The sequence below is a fragment of the Rhinopithecus roxellana genome, chromosome 11 (assembly GCF_007565055.1).
Source record: "Rhinopithecus roxellana isolate Shanxi Qingling chromosome 11, ASM756505v1, whole genome shotgun sequence".
Lineage (NCBI taxonomy): Eukaryota > Metazoa > Chordata > Mammalia > Primates > Cercopithecidae > Rhinopithecus > Rhinopithecus roxellana.
Genome location: NC_044559.1, coordinates 1,948,605 through 1,969,446, shown reverse-complemented (window position 1 = coordinate 1,969,446; position 20,842 = coordinate 1,948,605). Strand labels below are relative to the sequence as shown.

Genomic DNA, 20,842 nt, shown 5'->3' with positions numbered 1-20,842 from the left:
TAACTATGCCTTGTGGACCTGGGCTCCTTCTAGCTTCTCTGCCACAACCTAATTCGACCTTGTCCTTCCCAACTGTAGTCCTGAACACCCAACTGAGTGTCTTGTAAGATTTCTGTTGGGTACCCAAGAATTCAGACAATCTGGCAGGAGTTCCCAGTTCTCCTCTTTAAGCCTTCAGTGTGCTGGCCCCAGGGTCTAACGTGAGTCATGCACTAAAGAGGATGCGTACCCCTGAGACCTGCAGCCCATTTCAGAGTCACAGGGTTGGCCTGTAAGCCTAGTCCTGAGTGTACAGAGCCAGACACCAGCCAGGCTGCTGGCGAGCTCAGCAGCTTCCTGCTTGGAGACACTGGGAATGTGACCTTCCTGCCTGAGCCAGGGGATCCCTGAGTGAGAAGGAGCCCTGAGGCTGGAGGAGAGAGAGTGCATCTCAGGGAGAAACCGCTGGAGACCAGACTTGGGAGGGTGACTCGGCCCGAGCCAGGCAGCCCAACTGCAACTGCAGGGCTGTGGAGGCATCAGTGAGACGTCTCCTGCCCAGGACAGGCGTAGGCTGTCTGTCTCTTCACGGCAGAGTGAAGAGGCCACCTGTGTGCTGCGCACCCCTCTTCCAGGATCTCCCCTCAGACAGAGACTCACTCAGGCCCTCAGCAGTGTGGGGGATCCTGACAGAAGCAGTGCATGCCTCTTTCTCCGTCCATGCCCCGGCCTTGTGGGGAGGCTATTTCCAAACTCCTCTTCCTGACTTGGCATTGTGGGCTGACCTGGGGGTGTGATGAGCTCGGGACATTGATGAGTCTGTTCAACTGGAGTGTGCTGTTGAATTTAGAGGAGATGCTGCCTTTTAAAACCTTGTTTAGTTGCTGGTTTCAGCAAACCCAAACATCTTTGCATTTCGGCACATAATAATGCAGGAAATTATCAAAGGCTCAGTTTACCGAAAACCTCAGCATTTTTTTTTTTTTTTTTTTTTTTGTGGCAAAAGCAGTCAGTGTTGTTTACTTTCAATTTTTTTTTTTTTTTTTAAATTGAGTGTGTCTCTCTGGTTTATCACCTTCAGTTCCTTGAATAAATTTTTTGATAGTGTCCTCTTCCAGGCCATCCCCACTACACACTCATACAAAATGAAGCAGCAAGACTCTGAGGCTCTTGAATCAAACTCTACCTCCCATCCATGCTGACGATTCTCCTTCACCTTGTCCTGTGGATGCTCATTATGTTAATGGGAAACAGTATTGCTAGATCCATCAGGAAAGTCACGCTAATAATGTGAAACCTTACCCTCTGTCACCAAATGTGGTGGCCACAATGATATAACAGCCTTTCCAGTGAGTTTAATTTGTTTGCGCACCACAGCAGGAGGCCCTTTAGAAACTGGATCTCATTTCATTCTCACAACACCCAGGAAGACTCATAGCTGCCATTCATACCCAATCTTAAGGTGGGCCAGATGCTGTTGCAAGTACATTCCACAAACTAACATATGCCATAACTCTATTGTGGGGAGGAAGCTAGAGGCTCTACGAAGTTAGGTAACCTACCCAGGGTCACACAGCCAGGAAGCAATAGGACAAGCATCCAACAGCCTGGCTCCAGGTCCTTACTGTGTTCATGGCCACCTCTCTGTCCTGCAAGGTAGTCACTACTGTCTGCATTTCACAGCTGTGGACACTGAGGCTCTGATGTTTAGTGATAGGCTCAACATGGCAGGATTGTTGAGTGGTAGAGCTGGGCTATGAACTGACCCGAGGGGAGGCTCATGTCTGAGTCAGGTTCCACCCCATGTCCTGCTGTCAGAGTGATCTATGGAAACACCTGCAAGTGCATCTCTCTCTTCAGTGCAAAATGTCACATAGAAGGTCCTCAAATAAGGCCGGGCGCGGTGGCTCAAGCCTGTAATCCCAGCACTTTGGGAGGCCGAGACGGGCGGATCACGAGGTCAGGAGATCGAGACCATCCTGGCTAACACAGTGAAACCCCGTCTCTACTAAAAAATACAAAAAACTAGCTGGGCGAGGTGGCGGGCGCCTGTAGTCCCAGCTACTCGGGAGGCTGAGGCAGGAGAATGGCGTAAACCCGGGAGGCAGAGCTTACAGTGAGCTGAGATCCGGCCACTGTACTCCAGCCTGGGCGACAGAGCGAGACTCCGTCTCAAAAAAAAAAAAAAAAAAAAAAAAAAAGGTCCTCAAATAACATTTCATTCAACGTCATATGAACACTGAGTGAGAAATGATGATGCTGATCAGAAGAAAATCCATTCCCAGCTGATGTCAATGTCTGTGTGGAGTTTGCATGTTGTTCCCATGGCTGCAGGGAATTTTTCTGGGTACTTCAGTTTCCGCTTACATCCCACAGATGTGCACATCAGGTGGACTGACGTGTCTCTGTGGGCTCAGTGTGACTGTGTGGGTGTGTGAGTGCACGTGCAAGGACATGACATCCTGTCCAGCGTTAGTTCCCACCTTGCACCCTGAGCTGATGGGATAGGCTCCAGCCTCCTGCGACCCTAAGCTGGAATAACTGAGTAAATAATTATGTTATTTGCTTTTATTAACTTTTCTTAAGGGTATGTATAGCTCACATTTATGTCAATGTTTAATATTAGAAGCATTTTGGTTTTTATTTAGAAGTTTGGTGATGTCTTCATGACTAGATATATGCCACAGGATCTTACATTTCTAGTATCAATTAATCTATGATCCAGTTGGTTTTCTTGTACCCTGTTTCACTGGAAGTCATGATTTCTAAGAAACTGTCGACAGCTTCTGATGAGGATTTACTGAAATTTACACATGATACATTTATGAATATTAATATCTTGATTTCACACTGTCACTTGCAGACCTCCTTCTAAATTTGTACTCACGTCTGCTGGGAGAGTTGTTCTGGGTAACAATTGGAGCTTAATGCAGATTGGCCTTAGGATGCATTCATGACCATGGATGGTCTTGAGTTCTCCTCCTGGCCATGTGCCTGTGGAGGGCGCTTGACCAAGGGACAGGCGTGGCAAAGCCAGGCTGGCTGTGGCCTCCACCTGTCCAGGAATCCCAGCTTGCAGCCATTCTTGAAGCCAGTGCTTTTTGGGAAAGTTTCAGATCATAACTTTGGTATTGCAATTACAGCAAGCTTTCCTTCAACTCCTCAGCACCACCCCCTACCCCAACACACACACACACACACAGACACACACACGCACACTTCTGTAACATAATCAGGAAATTCAAAGATTGAGCCAAAACTCCAAAGCATTGGCGATTAAGGTTTCTGATTGTTTGCCAATCACTTCAGGAAATGTCCCTTCACCTTAGAGTGGTTGAGCTGATGTGAGAAGTGATCAGTTGCTGGCTTAGATATCTGCAATTAGTAGAGAGGCAGTGAGGAAGGACACCCTCTCAAACTCCAGGAACCTCGTCACCACCTTACACTTACCCCACGGATTCAGGGGGCAGCCACCTGGAGGTCTCCTCTACTGTGAGGCACCCCAACCCTGCTCCTCTCCATCAGTGCAAGTGCAGACCCATACCTTAGCGCTCCCTGTATCTCCTGGGATAGGCTGGGGCAGAGGAGAGGAGGTGGCCTCAGTGTTAGTGCCCTGGGTCCTGCTCTGGAGGAAATCAAGGGGATCCCTCAGCAATGGGTAAACACTAGGTCTGGAATTATTGTGGTTAAGTTTTTACTGGAATGTTTTGCAATAAATAAGTAGAAACAAAGGAGGTGGAAATAAACATGAAAGATTCCTTTCTCTTTACAACAGCCACAAAAAACGTAATACCCATGTGTAAGTGTAACACAAATGTACTGACCATGATGAAAAGAAACCATAAAACCTTACTTATTGGTACAAGAGAAATTTGAAAATATAAAAATCTAGAGCACAATGTCAACTTTCCCCAGAGGAATTCATGAGCTTAATATGTTATTTTAGTGAAAATTGTAATGCAATATTTTTAGGGAATTTGATCAAAATGACAAGTTCACGTGAAAAAAAAAGACAGTTAAGAATCATTAAGGAATTTTTAATACAGAAAAGCAGTGAGAGAAGATTTGCCTTATCCAATGTTAAACATTAAGCTCCAAAATTTAAAATAATGAAAAACAAGAGGCTGATAAAATAGTGGGCCCGAATCACACAAACACTCCCTGGAATAAATAGAGTGTGTGACTGTGGTGGTAGCTCCTGGTACTGACAGCGTGTATGCAGGTGAGCTCAAGTGCACTTATGGATGTTTAAGGATTGTTTGACATATGTCAAAAGAAAAACATCAGACAAATTAAATGCAACAGAGTTTAGATGAGCCCAAAAAAACAAAACATGATTCCAAATAGGGCAGCCCCCAGAGTCAGGACAGACTCAGAGAGGTTCCAGGGCTACCACAGGGTCAAATAAGATTTCTGAACAGAGAAGGCAAAATGGCGTAGAGAAAACGGAACTGAGGTACGGAAACAGCGGACTTGGTGACAGCTCTGTGTGTCCTCCTCATTTGAACAGTTGACTGCTGTGAGTGGCTGAAGTGTGGCTGCTGTGAATGGCCGAGGCTCAGCTCCTATTATAGAAGCACACTCCGCAGTTGGTTTTCAGTTTTTTAGGTACTGAGTTAGGTTGTGGTTCATATGTGAGAACTCAAATATGTGAATATGGAGGCTTTCTCAGGCCAAATTTTAGTTTTATTTGACAATTTCACTCTTTTGAGAGGCCTCTCAATTTGGAGAGGTTGACCAAAACTTTGGGCATTGATGCCACTCTCTGTCACCATCATAAATGAGTTATTTGATCTCAGCATGGAATTCACAAGTCACAACATCATGCCAGTTCAATACTTTTGTCTGCTGTTGCTGACTTAGTGGAAGTGAGAACACTTACGCTCAATGAATGGTTGCATACAAAACATCGAAGGTTTCAGAGGGTACAGTGGACCACAGGGACTATTAGGATGACTACAAAGAGGATGATATCCAAAGACCAAAGTGAACTCCTTAACAATATTTCTTATGAAGCAAACTGTCCCAAATCAATCAAGTCACGGTTCAGGCAGTATAGGCAGCTCAACAGTATTTCAATCGATTGGTCATAGTCTTTGTTCAGGGTGTACAGGCCATAATTCACTGTAAAATGGCCTGATTTATAGAGGCATTCAACTTTGTTGTTAGCCTGGTAACACAAGCATGGTAGCCTGGAAAGTCACTAGAATAAATATAAAGATTAGAAAACCCAAGTTTGTCATCCACCATTCAGGATGCCTGCAAATCAACTGTCAGTTGCTCCCATGAACACATTATGTGCTCCTTTCTCTTGAGAGATTTTCTTAATGTATTTGGTGGCAGAGTCCAAGAAAACAGTAATACCAGCCACCTTGTAAATTAAACTTTCTGTAGTAACAAGATCAGAGAAGAGATAGGTACAACATTCACTTGTGTTTAGTACCAAACACAAGCCCTCAACTGTAGCAAAGAGAAGATCTGAAGCTGCATGATGTTCCATGTGAATGCATATGTCATCATCTCTCTTTTGGAGTATGACTTTTACCCATGGTTCACATCTGGCTATTTGATATGGCTAACTCCTGCCTTTCAAATACCTTCCCATGGAAGTTCCCATGATAGCTCCTGTGATCAGAAGCAAAAACAGTCAATAACTGAAGTTAGCACCAACTTTAAAACAGACAAAGAGGAGATAGTTTCTACTGAGGAAAGATTTCAGTTGGTTTCCTGGGGCCTCACTCTTTCTGGTAGTGGGGAACCCACTGCATGAAATTTAGAGCTAATCATTAAATTGTGAAAAGTCTTAAATTTTATAGCCAGGCAGACCTCCCAGGGGTTCAGCAGAATGGAATAAGCAGATTCTCTGCTGACTCAATATAGCCCTTAGGGGTTGGAAAGTGGGCTATTTAGTTGTATTTGAGCAAGGGTTTGTTAAATTTGTTCACCCATGACCAGGCATGGTGGCTCACTCCTGTAACCCCAGCACTTTGGAAGGCTGAGGTGGACAGATTGCTTGAGGCCAGGAGTTTGAGGCCAGCCTGGCTGACATGTCAAAATCCCGTCTCTACCAAAAATACAAAAATTAGCTGGGTATGGTGGCACATGCCTGTAATTCCAGGTTCTTGGGAGACTGAGGCATGAGAATTGCTTGAACCCAGAAGGCAGAGGTTGTAATGAACCAAGATCATGCCACTGCACTTCAGCATGGGGTATAGAGGCAGACTTTGTCTCAAAAAAAATTGTTTGCCCATTAGTCTGCATAAAAAGAAGTTCCCTTTTTTTGTACTTCCCTTACAATATGCTGTAAAGGTATATAACCACATTTAGTTTTTAAAAAGTACCCTACTGAATTTAATCTGGTGACATTATACAAGCAATTACTTGTACCCATATAGGTAATTCTCAGGTCTTGAGAGACTAGTGCCTGGAAGCCAAATATAACTTTTGCAGGTATCACTTGAATAGGTTTTCTATATTTGGTAACAATCAGGTTATTAATTGGAAATGTTAGAGTGTTGTTTCTAGCAAGTGCAGAAAAGCAAGTAGCAGTGATGTTTAGTGTATCAAGGATAACTTTCCACTCTTCCTTTGGAGTTTCAGGGTGATTCTCTTTGAGAACACAGAGCGACACTGGCATTAATGGAATTGTTTCTTCATTTTTTTGGTTTTAGCCCACAAACCCAATTGCTCGGGTTTTATGCTAGAGCAGAAGCTTGAGCTAAAGGCATCCACTGATTATGGTTCCATGAATTTTCTTGTAGAGAAAAGGAAAGGATTAGGACAGCAGGAAATGAGGGGGAAAGACAAAAGCTTAAGGTTTCCATGATGTCAGAGAAATCTTAATTTATGATCTTTGAAAAGTTGTCCATTTCTAGGATGTTGTCTGCTTCTAAGGAGAAATTTCTCTCATCAGGTTTACCTTAAAGATATACAGTCCCAAGAGTCTAAAGGGGCCTTTCTGAGTTATGAAATGTGGACCCGAGGTCCAAGTCCCTGAAGCCTCACTGCAATGTGGGTGGTGACAAGGGCTTGGTATGGTCCCTTCCAGTGAGGTTCAAAGCAATTTTCCTCTGACGTCATTTCCAGAAGATCCAAGTTACAGATTCTCGACCATGAAGGGCTTGATTATCCTCAGTCAGTGCACCGTAAAAAGCTTCCTTTACCTGGTGAGAATACACTTTGACATAATGCATTAAAGCCTTCCAACTTCAGGCATACCAGAGTTTAGGAGAGTGGGAGAGGCATGCGGTTCTGTTACTAGGAACATATGTCTTCCAGTGACTATTTCATAAGGTATCAACTTATGTTTTCCAGTAGGAGCGTATCTAATTATCATCAAAGCCAATGATAGTACCTTTGGCCAAGGCAACTCAATTGACTCAGTTAACTTTGTCATTTTTAGTTTTAAGATGTCATTTGTTCTTTCAACTTTTCCAGAAGACAGAGGGCTAAGGACAATGATAGTGCCATCATGTCCATATATCTTATTGAAGTGCTTTATAACTTGCCCAGTAAAATGAGTTTCCTTATTGCTGGAGATTTCTCCAGCAAGTTGCCAGAAGGAAACACATTTTTTTTCTGATAATTTCTTGGCTATTGTCATTGCATCAGCTTTCCCACATGGGAAAGCCTTTACTCAACCAGAAAACATACAAACTGCTACAAGGACATACTGATAGCCCGGTAAGGTTGGCAACTGAATAAAGTCCATCTGTAAGTGCTCAAAAGGCGGGTGGATCACGAGATCAGGAGTTTGAGACCAGCCTGGCCAATATGGTGAAACTCCGTCTCTACTAAAAATATAAAAAAATTAGCCAGGTGTGGTGGCGTGTGCCTGTAGTCCCAGCTACTCAGGAGGCTGAGGCAGGAGAATCACTTGAACCTGGGAGGCGGAGGTTGCAGTGAGCCGAGATCATGCCACTGCACTCCAGCCCGGGTGACAGCGTGAGACTCTGTCTCAAAAAGAAAAAAAAAAAAATGCCCATCAAGTGGCGAAAATATACTACCTGAAGTTTTTATTGTTTTTCCAGGATTATGAATTTGGCAAACTAAACATTGATTATAAACCATTTTAGCAGTTTTGAAACAGTCATCCCACTAATATTTCTTCATGACGTGGATTCTGTTCCAGAACAAGTTGTGGAATGCAGAGATTTTAATAATAGAAGCTTCAAAGACTCAGGAAGGGCCAAGCAGCCAGCTGAGCCCTCTGTGAGTCTATGCTTAACATTGAATTTACATCCTTTAGATGCCAAATTTGTTTTTCCAAATCAAGTGCATTGCAGTGTTTATTGAGTAGGTCATCATGAGGGAATTGACTTGGATCAATCTTACGGAGTTAATTTAAATTGTATATCCTAACAGTTTCAGCACTAGCTGATTTGGCATAAATATCTTCTAGAGCATTCCTTTTATGTTCAAGTTCAGTTTTACAGGCATGAGCTTTGATCTTAACAATGGCCATCTCTGATGGTAACCAGGTAGCAGAAAGGAGTTTATCAACTTGGAGTCTGTTTTTTTAATGGGGATCCCACTAGAAGTAAGAAACTTTTGTTGTTTCCATAACATGCCAAAATCGTGTACTACTCTTCTATTTGGGTAAATATTTACTGACTTGTCCTTAGCTGTAGGACAGGCTTGGGTGAGAGCAAAAAGCCTGTGGGTTGAGCTGACTTCAGTTGAGGAAGAGTTCCCTCCTCTATTAGCTCATTTTGGGTGGTAATGGCATATCCTGCCTGATATTTTCTTTTGAGTTTTTGGCATAGGACCTATGAACAAAAAAACAACAACTCAGGATTAGCGGATGTACTGTCTCGTAAATCAACACAAGAGGCCACTGTTTCCAATACTGCACTTACACAATGTGGTCATCACCAGAGTCAGGTGGAGTTAATACAATAGCAGGGTTAAGTAGATTGCAGCATTTTAGATGGAGATTAGAAGATAGGAGGAAGAATTTCATAAGATGCTAGCTGGCTTGCTGGAAAATGCTGTGTTTTGTTGAAATTTAATAGACTTTTCACAGCATGTTGGATTTGTGAATTGAGTTCATTCCCTAAAACCAGCTCAGATGAAGCTTCCAACTTGGCTGCTGCTACTACTGCTTTTAAATGATTCGAATATGCCCTAACTACTGGGTTTAACTGCAGGCTGGAATATGCAGTGGGCCTATGTTTCCCTCATGTTCTTGAGTAGGAATTTCCAATACCTGATTGTTGTGTTCATGAACAACCAAGATAAAAGGTTTAGTGTAGTCTGGAAGTCCTGAAGCTGGAGGCTGTCATAAGGCCAATTTCATGGTTAAAAGCTTGGACTGTCTTTCCAAGGTAAAGATTCCCATACTGCATTTCTAGTGAGCTAAAACAATGGTGAGGCGATTCAGGGAAAATTTGGGACCCAGGATCCTCAATGTCCTGTGAGTCCAAGAAAACCTCTTAAATGTCTTTCGGTTCCAGGCCGAGGAAAACGTTGAATAGTTTTTAATTCTCCCAGGCGAGAGGGAAATCCCTTCAGCAGTCAAGTCATGTCCCAAATAGTGAACTTTTTCTCTTGAAAATTGAAGTTTTTCCATCAAGGCCTTGTTACCTTTATGTGTGAGTTGCTATAAAAGGTAAATTGAGTCAATTTCAGAGCACTGTTGAGCGGGAGAGCATAACAGGTCATCTACATACTGAGTAACAGCAGAATGTCCAGAAGACTGTAGGGTTATTAAGTACTGAGGCAATGCCTGGGAAAAATAGAAAAGGCCGGGTGTACTGCTGATTTTTCCGAGTGAAAGCAAACAAATGTTGACTCTCTTTATGAACTGGAATGCTAAAGAAGGCTGAGCGGAGGTCTATTACCATGAACCACTTTAAGTCAGTGGGTACATTAGATAATAAAGTATTTGAATTTGGAACTATGGGAAATCTTGGTATTATAATTTTATTAATTAGCTGTAGATATTGAACAAATCTTCAACCTCATTCATTTGGTTTTTTAACTGGTAAGATGGAAGTGTTAACAAGGACTGGTACATGGAACTCTAAATCCTAGCTTAGTTAAGTCTCCTACAATTGTTGAGAGCCCTTTAATTTCATTAGGTTTTAGTGTATATTGCAGTAATTTAAGGAAAGACTTAGAATGACCAGTTTGGACTTTTATAGACTCCACACTTTTCATTCATTCTCTATCATTTGAGGTAGAGACCCATAAATATTCCGGGGTTTTAGAAAGGTGTTTCATTATGGGCCTGAGTTTTGATCTTATCAATTTGTCTGTAGAGAGCACAACCGTTCTGGTTCAGGAGAGTCAGGAATCTCTACAATTGCTTCTCCCTCTGAGGAGAATTGTATGTGCCCTTTCAACTTTGAAATGTCCTGCCCTGGCAAGTTTACTGGATCAGTATTACATAATAGAAAGGTACATTTTCCTGCAAATAGCCCCAAGTTGATTAGACGGGTTCAGATACGGAAGCCTCTTGAACTTGATTTGAAACCCACACCACAGAGATGATCTTTTCACTCCAAGAGATTCGTTGGCTTATTAAAGTAGGGTTTATGCTGGATAAGGCGACCCTGGTATACACCAGCATTGCACAGGATTCCCAGCTTAAGTCTTGTTTTTCTATGTTTATTTAAAGGTATTTTGGCGAGCAGTTTACCAGAGAATCCCTGAGCCTTGTCTATTTTTATTATCCTGAGCGTTAAAATCTCTTGGGTCCCCTCTATTGGTGAACCAGTCCAGCCTAAAGGGAGGAGGCTTGGTGGTGGACTGAGACAAAAGTCAACAATCTCCTTTCCCAGTGTCCTGGGTGTTTGCAATGAAGGTATCTACCTTGGGGGAAGGCATTCCTTATTCTAGACCTCTTGCTTGTGATTTAAAATAAAAATGAGAAGATCTCTTTGGTCCTGGCCCCTGTAACTGTTGTAATTGGAGAGGCATAAGATTGTTAGCCTTTTGGGTTTTTTCTTGCTCTAGAGTCTTCTCAAAATGTTCAGTTAAGGCCACCAATTCAGTCATGTCTGTAACTTTCCATTCTGGCTTATGTGTTTTAATTGAACTGCCAAGTTCCTAGGATGGAGTTCATTTGTAAATACAGCAGTTAATGCCATTCCAGTCCCTGAAGGAAATACTCCTTACTATATTGAACACAAAATGTTTCAGAAACAGTGTTTCTAACAAGTTCTGTAATCTGAAACTGGTTCCTCCTGCTTTAGTCTGCAGGATTGGATGATGCACCAATCAATTTTTTCTGGAATGATCTTAGATCCTGAATGTAAAATGTTTTCAGCATTTTTTCTAGCTCATTTTACCCCTTCTCAAGCAGGGGTTTTCGGGGTTCTTTAATATCCTCCTCAGGTCCACCCCATTCTGCTGCTGCCATCCATTTCTTATCTTCTCCAGGCCCCAATATTATGTGAATGAATTGGTTAAGGTCAGGGAGCCATTCTAAATTCCTCAGTAAACCCTTGAGGCTTCATCCTTGGGTTAGGGAAGTCCTTCACAGTGGCTCAAAGCTCAGTTTTAGGCCGTGGAGTAAAGGTGTTTATCGCAGAAAGACCTGGCTGATCAGAAGGTCTTTCTTTGTAAGGCATGTGGGTGTTTTTTTTTTTTTTCTTTTTTTTCATTTTCATGGTAAAAGGGTAACTTATTAAAAATGTTAGTGGACTCATAGTATGTGAGTAGAGATGGATAAAAAGAAGGAATAGCTGTGAGTAGAGATGAATAAAAGGGAGGAACAGGGGCTGGGCAGGGTGACTCACCCCTGCCCTCACCTAGCACTGGTGTCAGGATTGATGGAAGGCAGGGAGAAACGAATGGACAGCAGTTAGCAGGCCCCTGGAGCCCCACAGCTGGCACTTCCCCCTCCCACAAAGATGAACAGAGGCAGCCCCTCACAACATCACCACAGGTCCCCCAGGCTGGGTGGGCAGTGCCGGGAGGAGGGGCCACCTCCTTCTGGGAGTGGCATTATCCTTTCTGGTTCCGCCACGCCTTCTAACCATGCCAGAAGAGGGTGTGAGCACAATGACCTTGGCTGCCCCCAGGGATTGCTCAGAGGAAAAAGGTTGGGGGCTGAGGCCTGAGTGAACAGAGGAGAGCACTGAGCAGACACCAAGATCTTGCCTGGGCCTTATAGTCGGGTGGTGCCCAGGAGGAGTGTGGTGGAGTTTCGAGCCCCCATGACAAAGCCACCTCTGTGAGGCCTGGACTGTGGCCCAGCACTGATGAAGTGACCTGTGCTCTGGGACCAGTCAGCTTGTGGTCAGGAGGGCAGTGGTGGGTGCAATACAGTGCTGAACCTTCTTGAGCCCCAAGGAAAGGTGGAGAAATCATCTGTGTGCCTCCAGGCAGAGGTCTGGGCCAAGCCCATAGACTCTCCGGTCGCTCTTGCTCTGGGTACGGCCTTGAGCTTTGTGTGTGACCTGGGGCAGGCAGGGTGAGGGTGCTGTTATGCGAAGGGACCCCAACTCTGTGCTGCAAGGAGAGAGAGAGGCTGGAGAAAGAGAAAGAGACTCAGCTCTAGTGCTCTGGGGCTTTGGGACCAGGGTGCTCCCCTTCGAGGAAGGCAGCTTGTCAGAGGCAGCATCAGAGCTGAGGCTGAGGCTCAGGATGGCTGGAGTTAGATGTGCAACATGGAGAGGTAAGGAGCAGAGCCCTCAAGGCAGAGGAGCGAGGGAGGGTGCCAGGGCACAGCCAGCTCTTCTAGTAGCTGGGATTTGATTGCCTGAAAGCAGGGTGTGGAGACCCCAGGAGCCTGGCAGGGGAAGGTCTGGCGTGCAGGCTGGGTGGAAGGACTGGATCCTGCCAGCGGTGCAGAGCATTTCTGGAGGGTATGAGCTGGGAGGGAAGACGGTGCCGGGAGGACTAGATTTGGGGATGGGTGGAGCCAGGGAGAGCAGGCTAACACACTTGGGTTGTACTAAGGAAGCCTGAATCCCTGAACAGGTAGCAGGAGCCCAGTCAGGCATGGAGGAGGGTGGACAGGCAGCTACAGACACAGGTGGCTCAGGACAGGGTCTGAGGGGGCACAAGGGGAAAGTGAGCATCATCCTGGATGGGGACTAGCAGGGCAGGGGCAGGAGAGGGCAGGTCCCAGGACGGGGCCTAGAGGGGAGAAGGGCCCCTGTCAGTAAGAGAGGGACCATCTCTTTAAGGGAATCCAGCATTTGAGGCACTTGTCACTCACATGCCCAAGGGGAGGCTTTATGCATGAATGACAGGTTCAAGCAAGCTCAAAGTCTGCACGCTCTGGGGAACACCTGTGAGGAATGGAGGGTTTCCTGGGGACCATCAGGCTGAGACTGGCCTGGCAGGGGACCCCTGGGATTCCAGACAGCCTGGGAAGGGTGGCCTTGAGTGGAGAAGGAGCTGAGCAGGCCCCACGCCAGGGAAACCACAGGCGTTGATGGGCTGCTGCTCCTGCTGTGGTCTGTGGGTATCGTCAGCGCCACATCACAGATGGAGAGGTGGAGGCGAAGTGGTGTATGCCCACTGGCATCCTGGGAGCCTGCTGCAGCCCTCCAGCCACAGATGCAGAAGGGGATGCAGTTACAGTCCTCATGCATGCAGAGCAGGGACAGGTACATCTAGAGGGACAGGGCAATTCCCACAACAGGCTCAGCCTTCTGCCAGCACATGACCAGAAAGACCAAGCAGGGTGGTCACTTTAGCTGGGAGCAAGGGTAAGGAGCTTCCTGGAGGAGGCCACTCGGGAGCTGAGTCTGAAAAGGTGAGCAGCAGTTCACTGGGCAGACAACATTAGGAAGAACATTCCCGAAACAGAGGACATCCTATACAAATCGAGAAATGGGAGAGCTGAGGGGCTCTGAGAAAGATTGTTATCTGTTTGCCTGCCTGCTAAGCCCCAAGAGAACAGCCTTGGGGAAACCTAACGGTTCAATTTGCTTTCATGCTTATAAGATAGCTTCTGGAGCTCCAGCCATCACACTCATACTCCAGGCAGGAAGAAGAAGGAAAAAGGGAAAGCAGCCTTCTTTAAAGCAATGCCCAACAATTCCTGTTTATACTCCATTGCCAGAATGCATTCACATGGCCACGTTGCTCAGCAAGGGAGACTGGGAAAAGGTCATTTTATAGCTGAGCACATTGTCTCTCTCTCTCTTTTTTTTTTTTTTTTAAGTTCTGGGATACATGTGCAGATGTGCAGGTTTGTTACATAGGTGAATATGTGCCATGGTGGTTTGTTGCGCACATTGCCTCTCTTAACAAAATCAGGTCTCGTTAGTAAGGAAGACAGGAAGAATGGACTTGGGGTGACCAATCCGTGTTTGGTATTGCTGGGCCCATTTGAGAGATGGGAAAGTCGTTCCCAAGAGGTTGAGTGACTTGCCTGAGGTCAGAGGCTAGATTGAACCCCAGTCCCTTTGACCTTACTTACAGTAACCCTGAGGGCTTTTTAGAAAGGCCCAGATCAAGTCTTCAGACAGGCTTGCCCCGATCGTTGGCCTAAGAAGCCAGCAGAAAGGCATCGCAGACAAACCCAAAGACAATCTCTGTGTGGCTTGCAGCTGTGTGGGTGGTGGGTTGGCTGCACTGGTGTGTGCCCAGGATGAAAGCAAAGCAACTGCTTCTGCAAGACAGAATTAGCTGTTCCTACGGGTCTGGATCATCCTCTTCCCAAACCAAGGGAACCGTGGAGCTGCTGCCTTCTCAGCTCATCACCCACCCAAGGGTCCCTGGAGCCAGCCTTGAGGGCTGTGGTGAGCGCTCATCCCTTCCACATGCTCACTAGAGCCTTCTGGGCCATGCTGGGGCACAGAGGTAATTGGGACCTCCTCCTAGCTGCCAGGGGGAAGCAAACAATTTCAACCGAGGGCTGAGGGAGTCCAGAGTCAGATCCAGGGCTGCCTGGAGAGGCAGAGGGGACTTTTAACGCTAGAGCCAAGTCTGGAAGGAGGAGTCCAGGCTGGAGGCAGCACCCAGGGGAGAGAGGAGGAGCTCAGCAAGGCCTACTCTGTGGGTCCTGATAGGTCCTGGCCCCACCCCTTGAGCCAGGCAGCCGCAGCCTTCTGAGCCCAATTTCAATGGCATCACAGTGACCTTCTCTCTCTTCTCTTCCCTACAGGGGAGGTACCTCAGCTTAGCTCTTGCACAGTCCCAATACGCACAGGCTCCCTGCTGCCCAAGGATCTGCTTTCCACACAGCCAGGAGTGCCTTTCCCTACCACAGGCTCCCTGCCGCCCAAGGATGTGCCTGAGACACAGCCGGGAGTGCCTCGCCCTCAAACAGGCTCCCTGCAGCCCAAGGATGTGCCTGAGACACAACCAACACAGCAGGGAGTGCCTTGCCCTCAAACAGGCTCCCTGCAGCCCTGGGATCTGCCTGAGACACAGCCCGGAGTACTTTTCCCAAGCACAGACTCTGTGCAGCCCAAAGAGCTGCCTTCAACCTGGCCAGCAGTGCCTCCCTGTCACCTGCTCCTCCAGGTGCCACCTCTTGCCTGCTAGGTGCTCAAGGCCTCCCTCCAGGATCCTGCCGCTGTTGTCCCCACTGCTCAGGCACACTGCAGAACCCCCTCTGTCACTCCCTCCCTCGGAGCCCAACTTCTAAGGCACTAAACACCCAAGATTAACAGGCTTTTGTTGCTGAACTGGACATATACATTGAGTCCTTTCTTATGGTCAAAGGAGTTGAATTCTTGTTGATCAACAAAAGTGTTTGTCACCAGGGAGCTTGTCCTATGAGTGAGCTGGATTTATACTGCACCTGCCACGACACAGCGCCCTGGTGCCGTGGGGATGCCAGGCATGGATGCATTCCACTCCCAACAGCTCCGACTTTATCAAGGGCTGGGACACAGGAGGTCTTAGGCCAAATTCTCCATTTAAAAAGCCCAAAAAGTCTTTGAAATAATAATTCAATGCTGTGTCTCCCTCTCCAGCTTTTTGTTTGTTTGTTTTCTTTGTTGTTTTTTGAGACAGAGTCTTGCTCTGTTGCCCAGGCTGAGTGCAATGGTGTGATCTCAACTCATTGCAACCTCCACCTCCCAGGTTCAAGCGATTCTCCTGCCTCAGTCTCCTGAGTAGTTGGGATTACAGGAGCCTGCCACCACGCCTGGCTAGTTTTTGTATTTTTAGTAGAAATGGGGTTTCACCATGTTGGTCAGGCTGGTCTCAAACTCCTGACCTCAGGTGATCCACCTACCTCGGCCTCCCAAAGTGTTGGGATTACAGGCATGAGCCACCACACCTGGCCCCTCCCTAGCTTTTTGAAAGGAAAAATACTTGCATATCTCATTTCCTGTACTCCTCGTCTTCTTGTCCCTGGTTTCTGTTTTTTGGCTACTCAAATTCTGAATGTATCCCAGAAGGCAGTGAGGCCCTTTCTGGAAATGCTAATTATCTTCCCAGATACCCCACACCATCCCCAAGACCAGGCAAATTTCAGGGAATCCTCCTCATTTCACTAGAAAAGATAAACTTCCCTCCTTAATCATTTGTCCCCATAGAAGAAGCCACAGCCCCAACAGAGATGAGTGTCAACAGGCAGTGTCCTACTGCCCACCGTGTGCACATGGTGGCTGCATGACTGCCCAAGGTGCCACCCACACAGGCCATGGGCACCCCACATGGGATTCCTGAGCATGTCAGGAGGGAACCCCCTGGGGGGCTATGGCTGAGGTTGTCCAGTCATCCCGAATCCATCTTTGAAAGAAATAAACAGCTCTCCACCTCCCCCATCTACTGGAATGAAATATTTATGCTTTTCCATAGAAATTCTGAAAGACAAGTACAACTTAAAAATATACTAGGTTTGGATTTTAAAAAGTATTGACTAATTTGACAGTGATAACCACACTGTCCCCCCTCCCTTTTTCTTTTAAGACTTTATGGCTTGCCTATGTGTGTAGGGCTTTGGGGGCTTTCTCTAGGTCGCATGACTTTGACCTTCGGTGCCATCATCCTGAGGAGTTACTCTTTCTTGTCCCCCTTCTCTGTCTTGCACCCTCCTGTCCTGCTGCAGCCTGGACTCTGCATCTGGGTCCTGCCAGCTGCCATGATGGGAAGCAAGCCTCTCTCACCCTTCCCCAGCCTGTCCCCTCTGTGTCTGCAGATCTGTCTCCCAACCTGGTTATGGGAGGCTTTTCCAGGCGCACAACGCCCTGCACAAGGCGTCCAGAGAAATAAGCCAGGTCAATGTTGAGGAAATGGAAGAGGGTGCTAGAGCCCTGGGGGTGGATGGGACCCAGTCATTTGGTTTTTCCCTGTTTGGAGGCTCGTTCCTGGAACAGCTGTGGGTACTCAAGAACATGCTGCCCCTCCACGCTTCACTTCTCAACATTCTTCCTGGAATAGGAGGCCTGGCTTCATCAATTTTTTGTCTTGCTTTGTTTTTGAGAGAGTTTTTGTTTCACAAAACAAAACACCTCTAGTCCTGTAAATACAGAGATTTTCACAAAGAATTGAGAGTTCCCACCTCATTGTGAGACAGGTGGAGATATTTATGACAAGGGTGCCTGGTGCCTGGTGAGCAGGTGCATGGCCTGTGTGCAGCGCAATGAGACAGAGTCTAGAGAGGTAGGATGTATGCCCTTGCAGGTGTGGGAAGGGAGAGCCAGCCGGACAGTACACCCTCTGGTGCTAGACTGCCTGGCCCAGCTGCCTAATGCCTACAGCCATATACAAATGTGCCCAGAGCAGCCAAGACAACTTTACAAGGTGCCTGGGACTGTGTATCTCTCAACACTAAGGGAGGAAATGTTCACTTTACTCATGACACCAGGAAAAGTGTGGGAAAGCTTTCATTAGGCAGAAAGGGAGTTGTAATAACATGAAAGTGTAGAGAGACTTTATTTCTTCTGTGTTACCCACGTGGAAACATAAAGATGTTGCTTCCCATCCCTGCAACTCTGAGACCCCATAGGAAGAAATGTATATGCAATTTCATGAAGAGCTTTATGTGATCCTGGTGAAATCAACATACCTGTTTGTTAATGGGGATTGAGAGCCTTTGGAGTTTAGCCAATATGAGCTCAAGCTATGGCCTGTCATCCTTCCTCATCCCTCAAAGGAGGAAGTCATATATTAAGAAGGTGAGCTCAGAATACATGAGAGGGGAGGGCCCCTCCACTCTGGCCACCTACAGGGACCCTCCCAGCCTTTCTGTGTTGAACAGTGATAGCAGGGGCAGGCAGAGGGAACTTTGCCAGCCATGCTTCCATGGGCCACTCCTGCCCTGCCTCCTCCTCTGCAGCTGAGTTGATCCCCCAGGTTTGGCATCAGTCAGGGGCTCCTCACCCTAGTGAAGGGAGAAAAGGGACACAACCCTTGATCATGCAGGTGGGCTGAGTTGCAGGTGGGCTGCCTTTTTGAATTTTAGATTCAGGGGGTACATGTGCACGATCGTTACATGGGTATATTGTGTACTGGTGGAGATTGGGCTTCTAGTGTACCAATCACCCAGATACTGAATGTTGTTTCCAACAGGTAGTCTTTCAACCCTCATCCCCCTCCCACCCTCTCCCCTTTTGGAGTCCACAGCATCTCTTATTTCCATCCGTATGTCCATGTGTACCCATTGTTTAGTTCCCACTCACAAGTGAGAACGTGTAGTATTTGATTTTCTGTTTCTGAATTAGTTCACTTAGGATAATGTATGAATTAGTTCACTTAGGATAACGGCCTCCCCCTCCATCACGTTGCAGCAAAGAACATGATTTCATTTTTTATGGATGCATAGTATTTCATAGTGTATATATACCACATTTTATTTATCTGGTCAATCACTGGTTCCATGACTTTGCTATTGTGAATATTGCTGAGATAAACATACTAGTACAGGTGCCTTTTTAATATAAGGATTTCTTTTCCTTTGGATAGATACCCAGTAGCGGGACTACTGAGTCATATGGTAGTTCTATTTTTAGTTCTTTGAGAAATCTCCATGCTGATTTTCATAGATGTTGAACCAATTTACTTTTCCCCCATCGGTGTATGAATGTTTCCTTTTGTCTACATCCACAACAACATCTGTTGTTTTTTGACTTTTTAAAAATAGTCATTCTGACTGGTGTAAAATGATATCTCAGTGTGGTGCTAATTTGCATTTATCTGATAATTAGGAATGTTGAGAATTTTTTCATGTGTTTGCTGCTTATATTTCTTCTTTTGAGAAACGTCTTCATATCCTTTGCTCAATTTTTAATAAGGTTGCTTGTTTTTTCTGTTTAGTTGTTTGATTTATTTATATATTCTGGATATTAATTCTTTGTTGGAAGCGTAATTTGCAAATATTTTCTCCCATTCTGTAAATTGTCTATTTACTCTGTTGATCATTTCTTTTGCTGTGCAGAAGCTTTCCAGTTTAATTAAGTTCTGTTTGCCTATTTTTGTTTTTGTTGCATTTGCTTTTGGGGTCTTTGTCATAAATTATTTGCCTAAGCTGATATCCACATTTTTCCTAGTTTTCTTCTAGGATTTTTATAGTTTCAGGTCTTGTTGCGTCTTTAATCCATCTTGAATTAATTTTTGTTTATAATGAGATAGGATCCAGTTTCACTCTTCTGCATGTGGCTAGTCAATTTTTCCAGCACCACTTATTGAATAGGGTGTCTGTCCTTTCCCCACTGTTTATTTTTGTTGACTTTGTCAAACATCTATTAATTGTAGGTATGTAGCTTTAATTTTGGGGCTCTCTATTCTGTTTCGTTGATCTACATGTCCATTTTTTGTACTAGTACCATGCTTATACTACAGCGTTGTAGTATAGTTTGAAGTCAAGCAGTATGATGCCTCTGGATTTTTTTTTCTTACAATTACTTTGGCTACTTAGGCTTTATTTTGTTTCATATAAACTTTAGAATTTTTTTTCTAGTTCTGTGAATAATAATGTTGAAAATTTGACAGGAATTGTGTCATATCTATAGATTGCTTTAGGGAATATGGTCATTTTAACAGTATCGATTATTCCAATCCATGAGCATGAGATGTTTTTCCATTTGCATCATCTATGGTTTCTTTCATCAGTGTTTCACAGTTACCCTTATACAGATCTTTCACCTCCTTGGTTAAATGTATTCCTAGCTAGTTTTTTTCTTTCTTTCTTTCCTTTTTTTTTTTTTATTTTAGTGTGGCTATTGTAAATGAGATTGAGTTCTTGATTTGGTTCTCTGCTTCCATGTTATTGGTATATACAAATGCTACTGATTTTTGTGCATTGATTTTTATCTCATGAAACTTTGTACCAAAGTTGTTTATCAAGGCTAGGAGTCTATTGGAAGAGTCTTTAGGGTTTTCTAGGTATACAGTCATGTCATCAGCAAACAGAGATAATTTGACTTCCTCTTTTCCAAGTTGGATACCTTCTATTTCTTTCTCTTGCCTGATTGCTCCAGCTAGGACTTCTAGTACTATGTCAAATAGGAGTGGAGAGAGTGGGCATTCTTGTCTTGTTTCAGATCTTAAGGAGAATGCTTTTAACTTTTCCTCATTCAGTATGATGCTGGCTATGGGTTTGTCTTATATGACTCTTATTATTTTGAGGCATGTTCTTTCGATGTCTGGTTTATTGAGGGTTTCATCTATTGATCATATGATTTCTGTTTTAGTTCTGTTTATGTGGTGAAGGATGTTTATTAATTTGCTGTTTTTAACCATCTTTGCGTCCCTGGAATAAAGCCCACTTGACTGTGACGAATTATCTTTTCGATGCACTGCTGGATTTGTTTTACTAGTATTTTTTTTGACTATTTTTGCATGTACATTCATAAAAGATATTGGCCTGTGGTTTTATTTTTTATTATGTCCTTGCCTGATTTTGGTGTCAGAATGATACTGGATCTTCATCAATATTTTGGAATAGTTTCAGTAAGATTAATACTAGCTCTTGTTTCTACATCTGGTAGATGTACAAAGCTGT

The 20,842-nt window shown here is 45.0% G+C and overlaps 1 protein-coding gene across 1 annotated transcript in view; it reads left to right on the top strand.

Annotated features, from left to right (window-relative positions):
• The window catches only part of LOC104653610 (anthrax toxin receptor-like), a 48,755-nt gene extending 32,777 nt beyond the window's left edge, over positions 1 to 15,978 (top strand). Inside the window, exon 18 of the mRNA XM_030940112.1 lies at positions 15,050 to 15,978. Within this exon, the coding sequence (XP_030795972.1) occupies positions 15,050 to 15,535 (486 nt within the window). The 3' untranslated portion in view covers positions 15,536 to 15,978. The remainder of the gene's footprint in view (positions 1 to 15,049) is intronic.
• Positions 15,979 to 20,842: the final 4,864 nt, after the last annotated feature.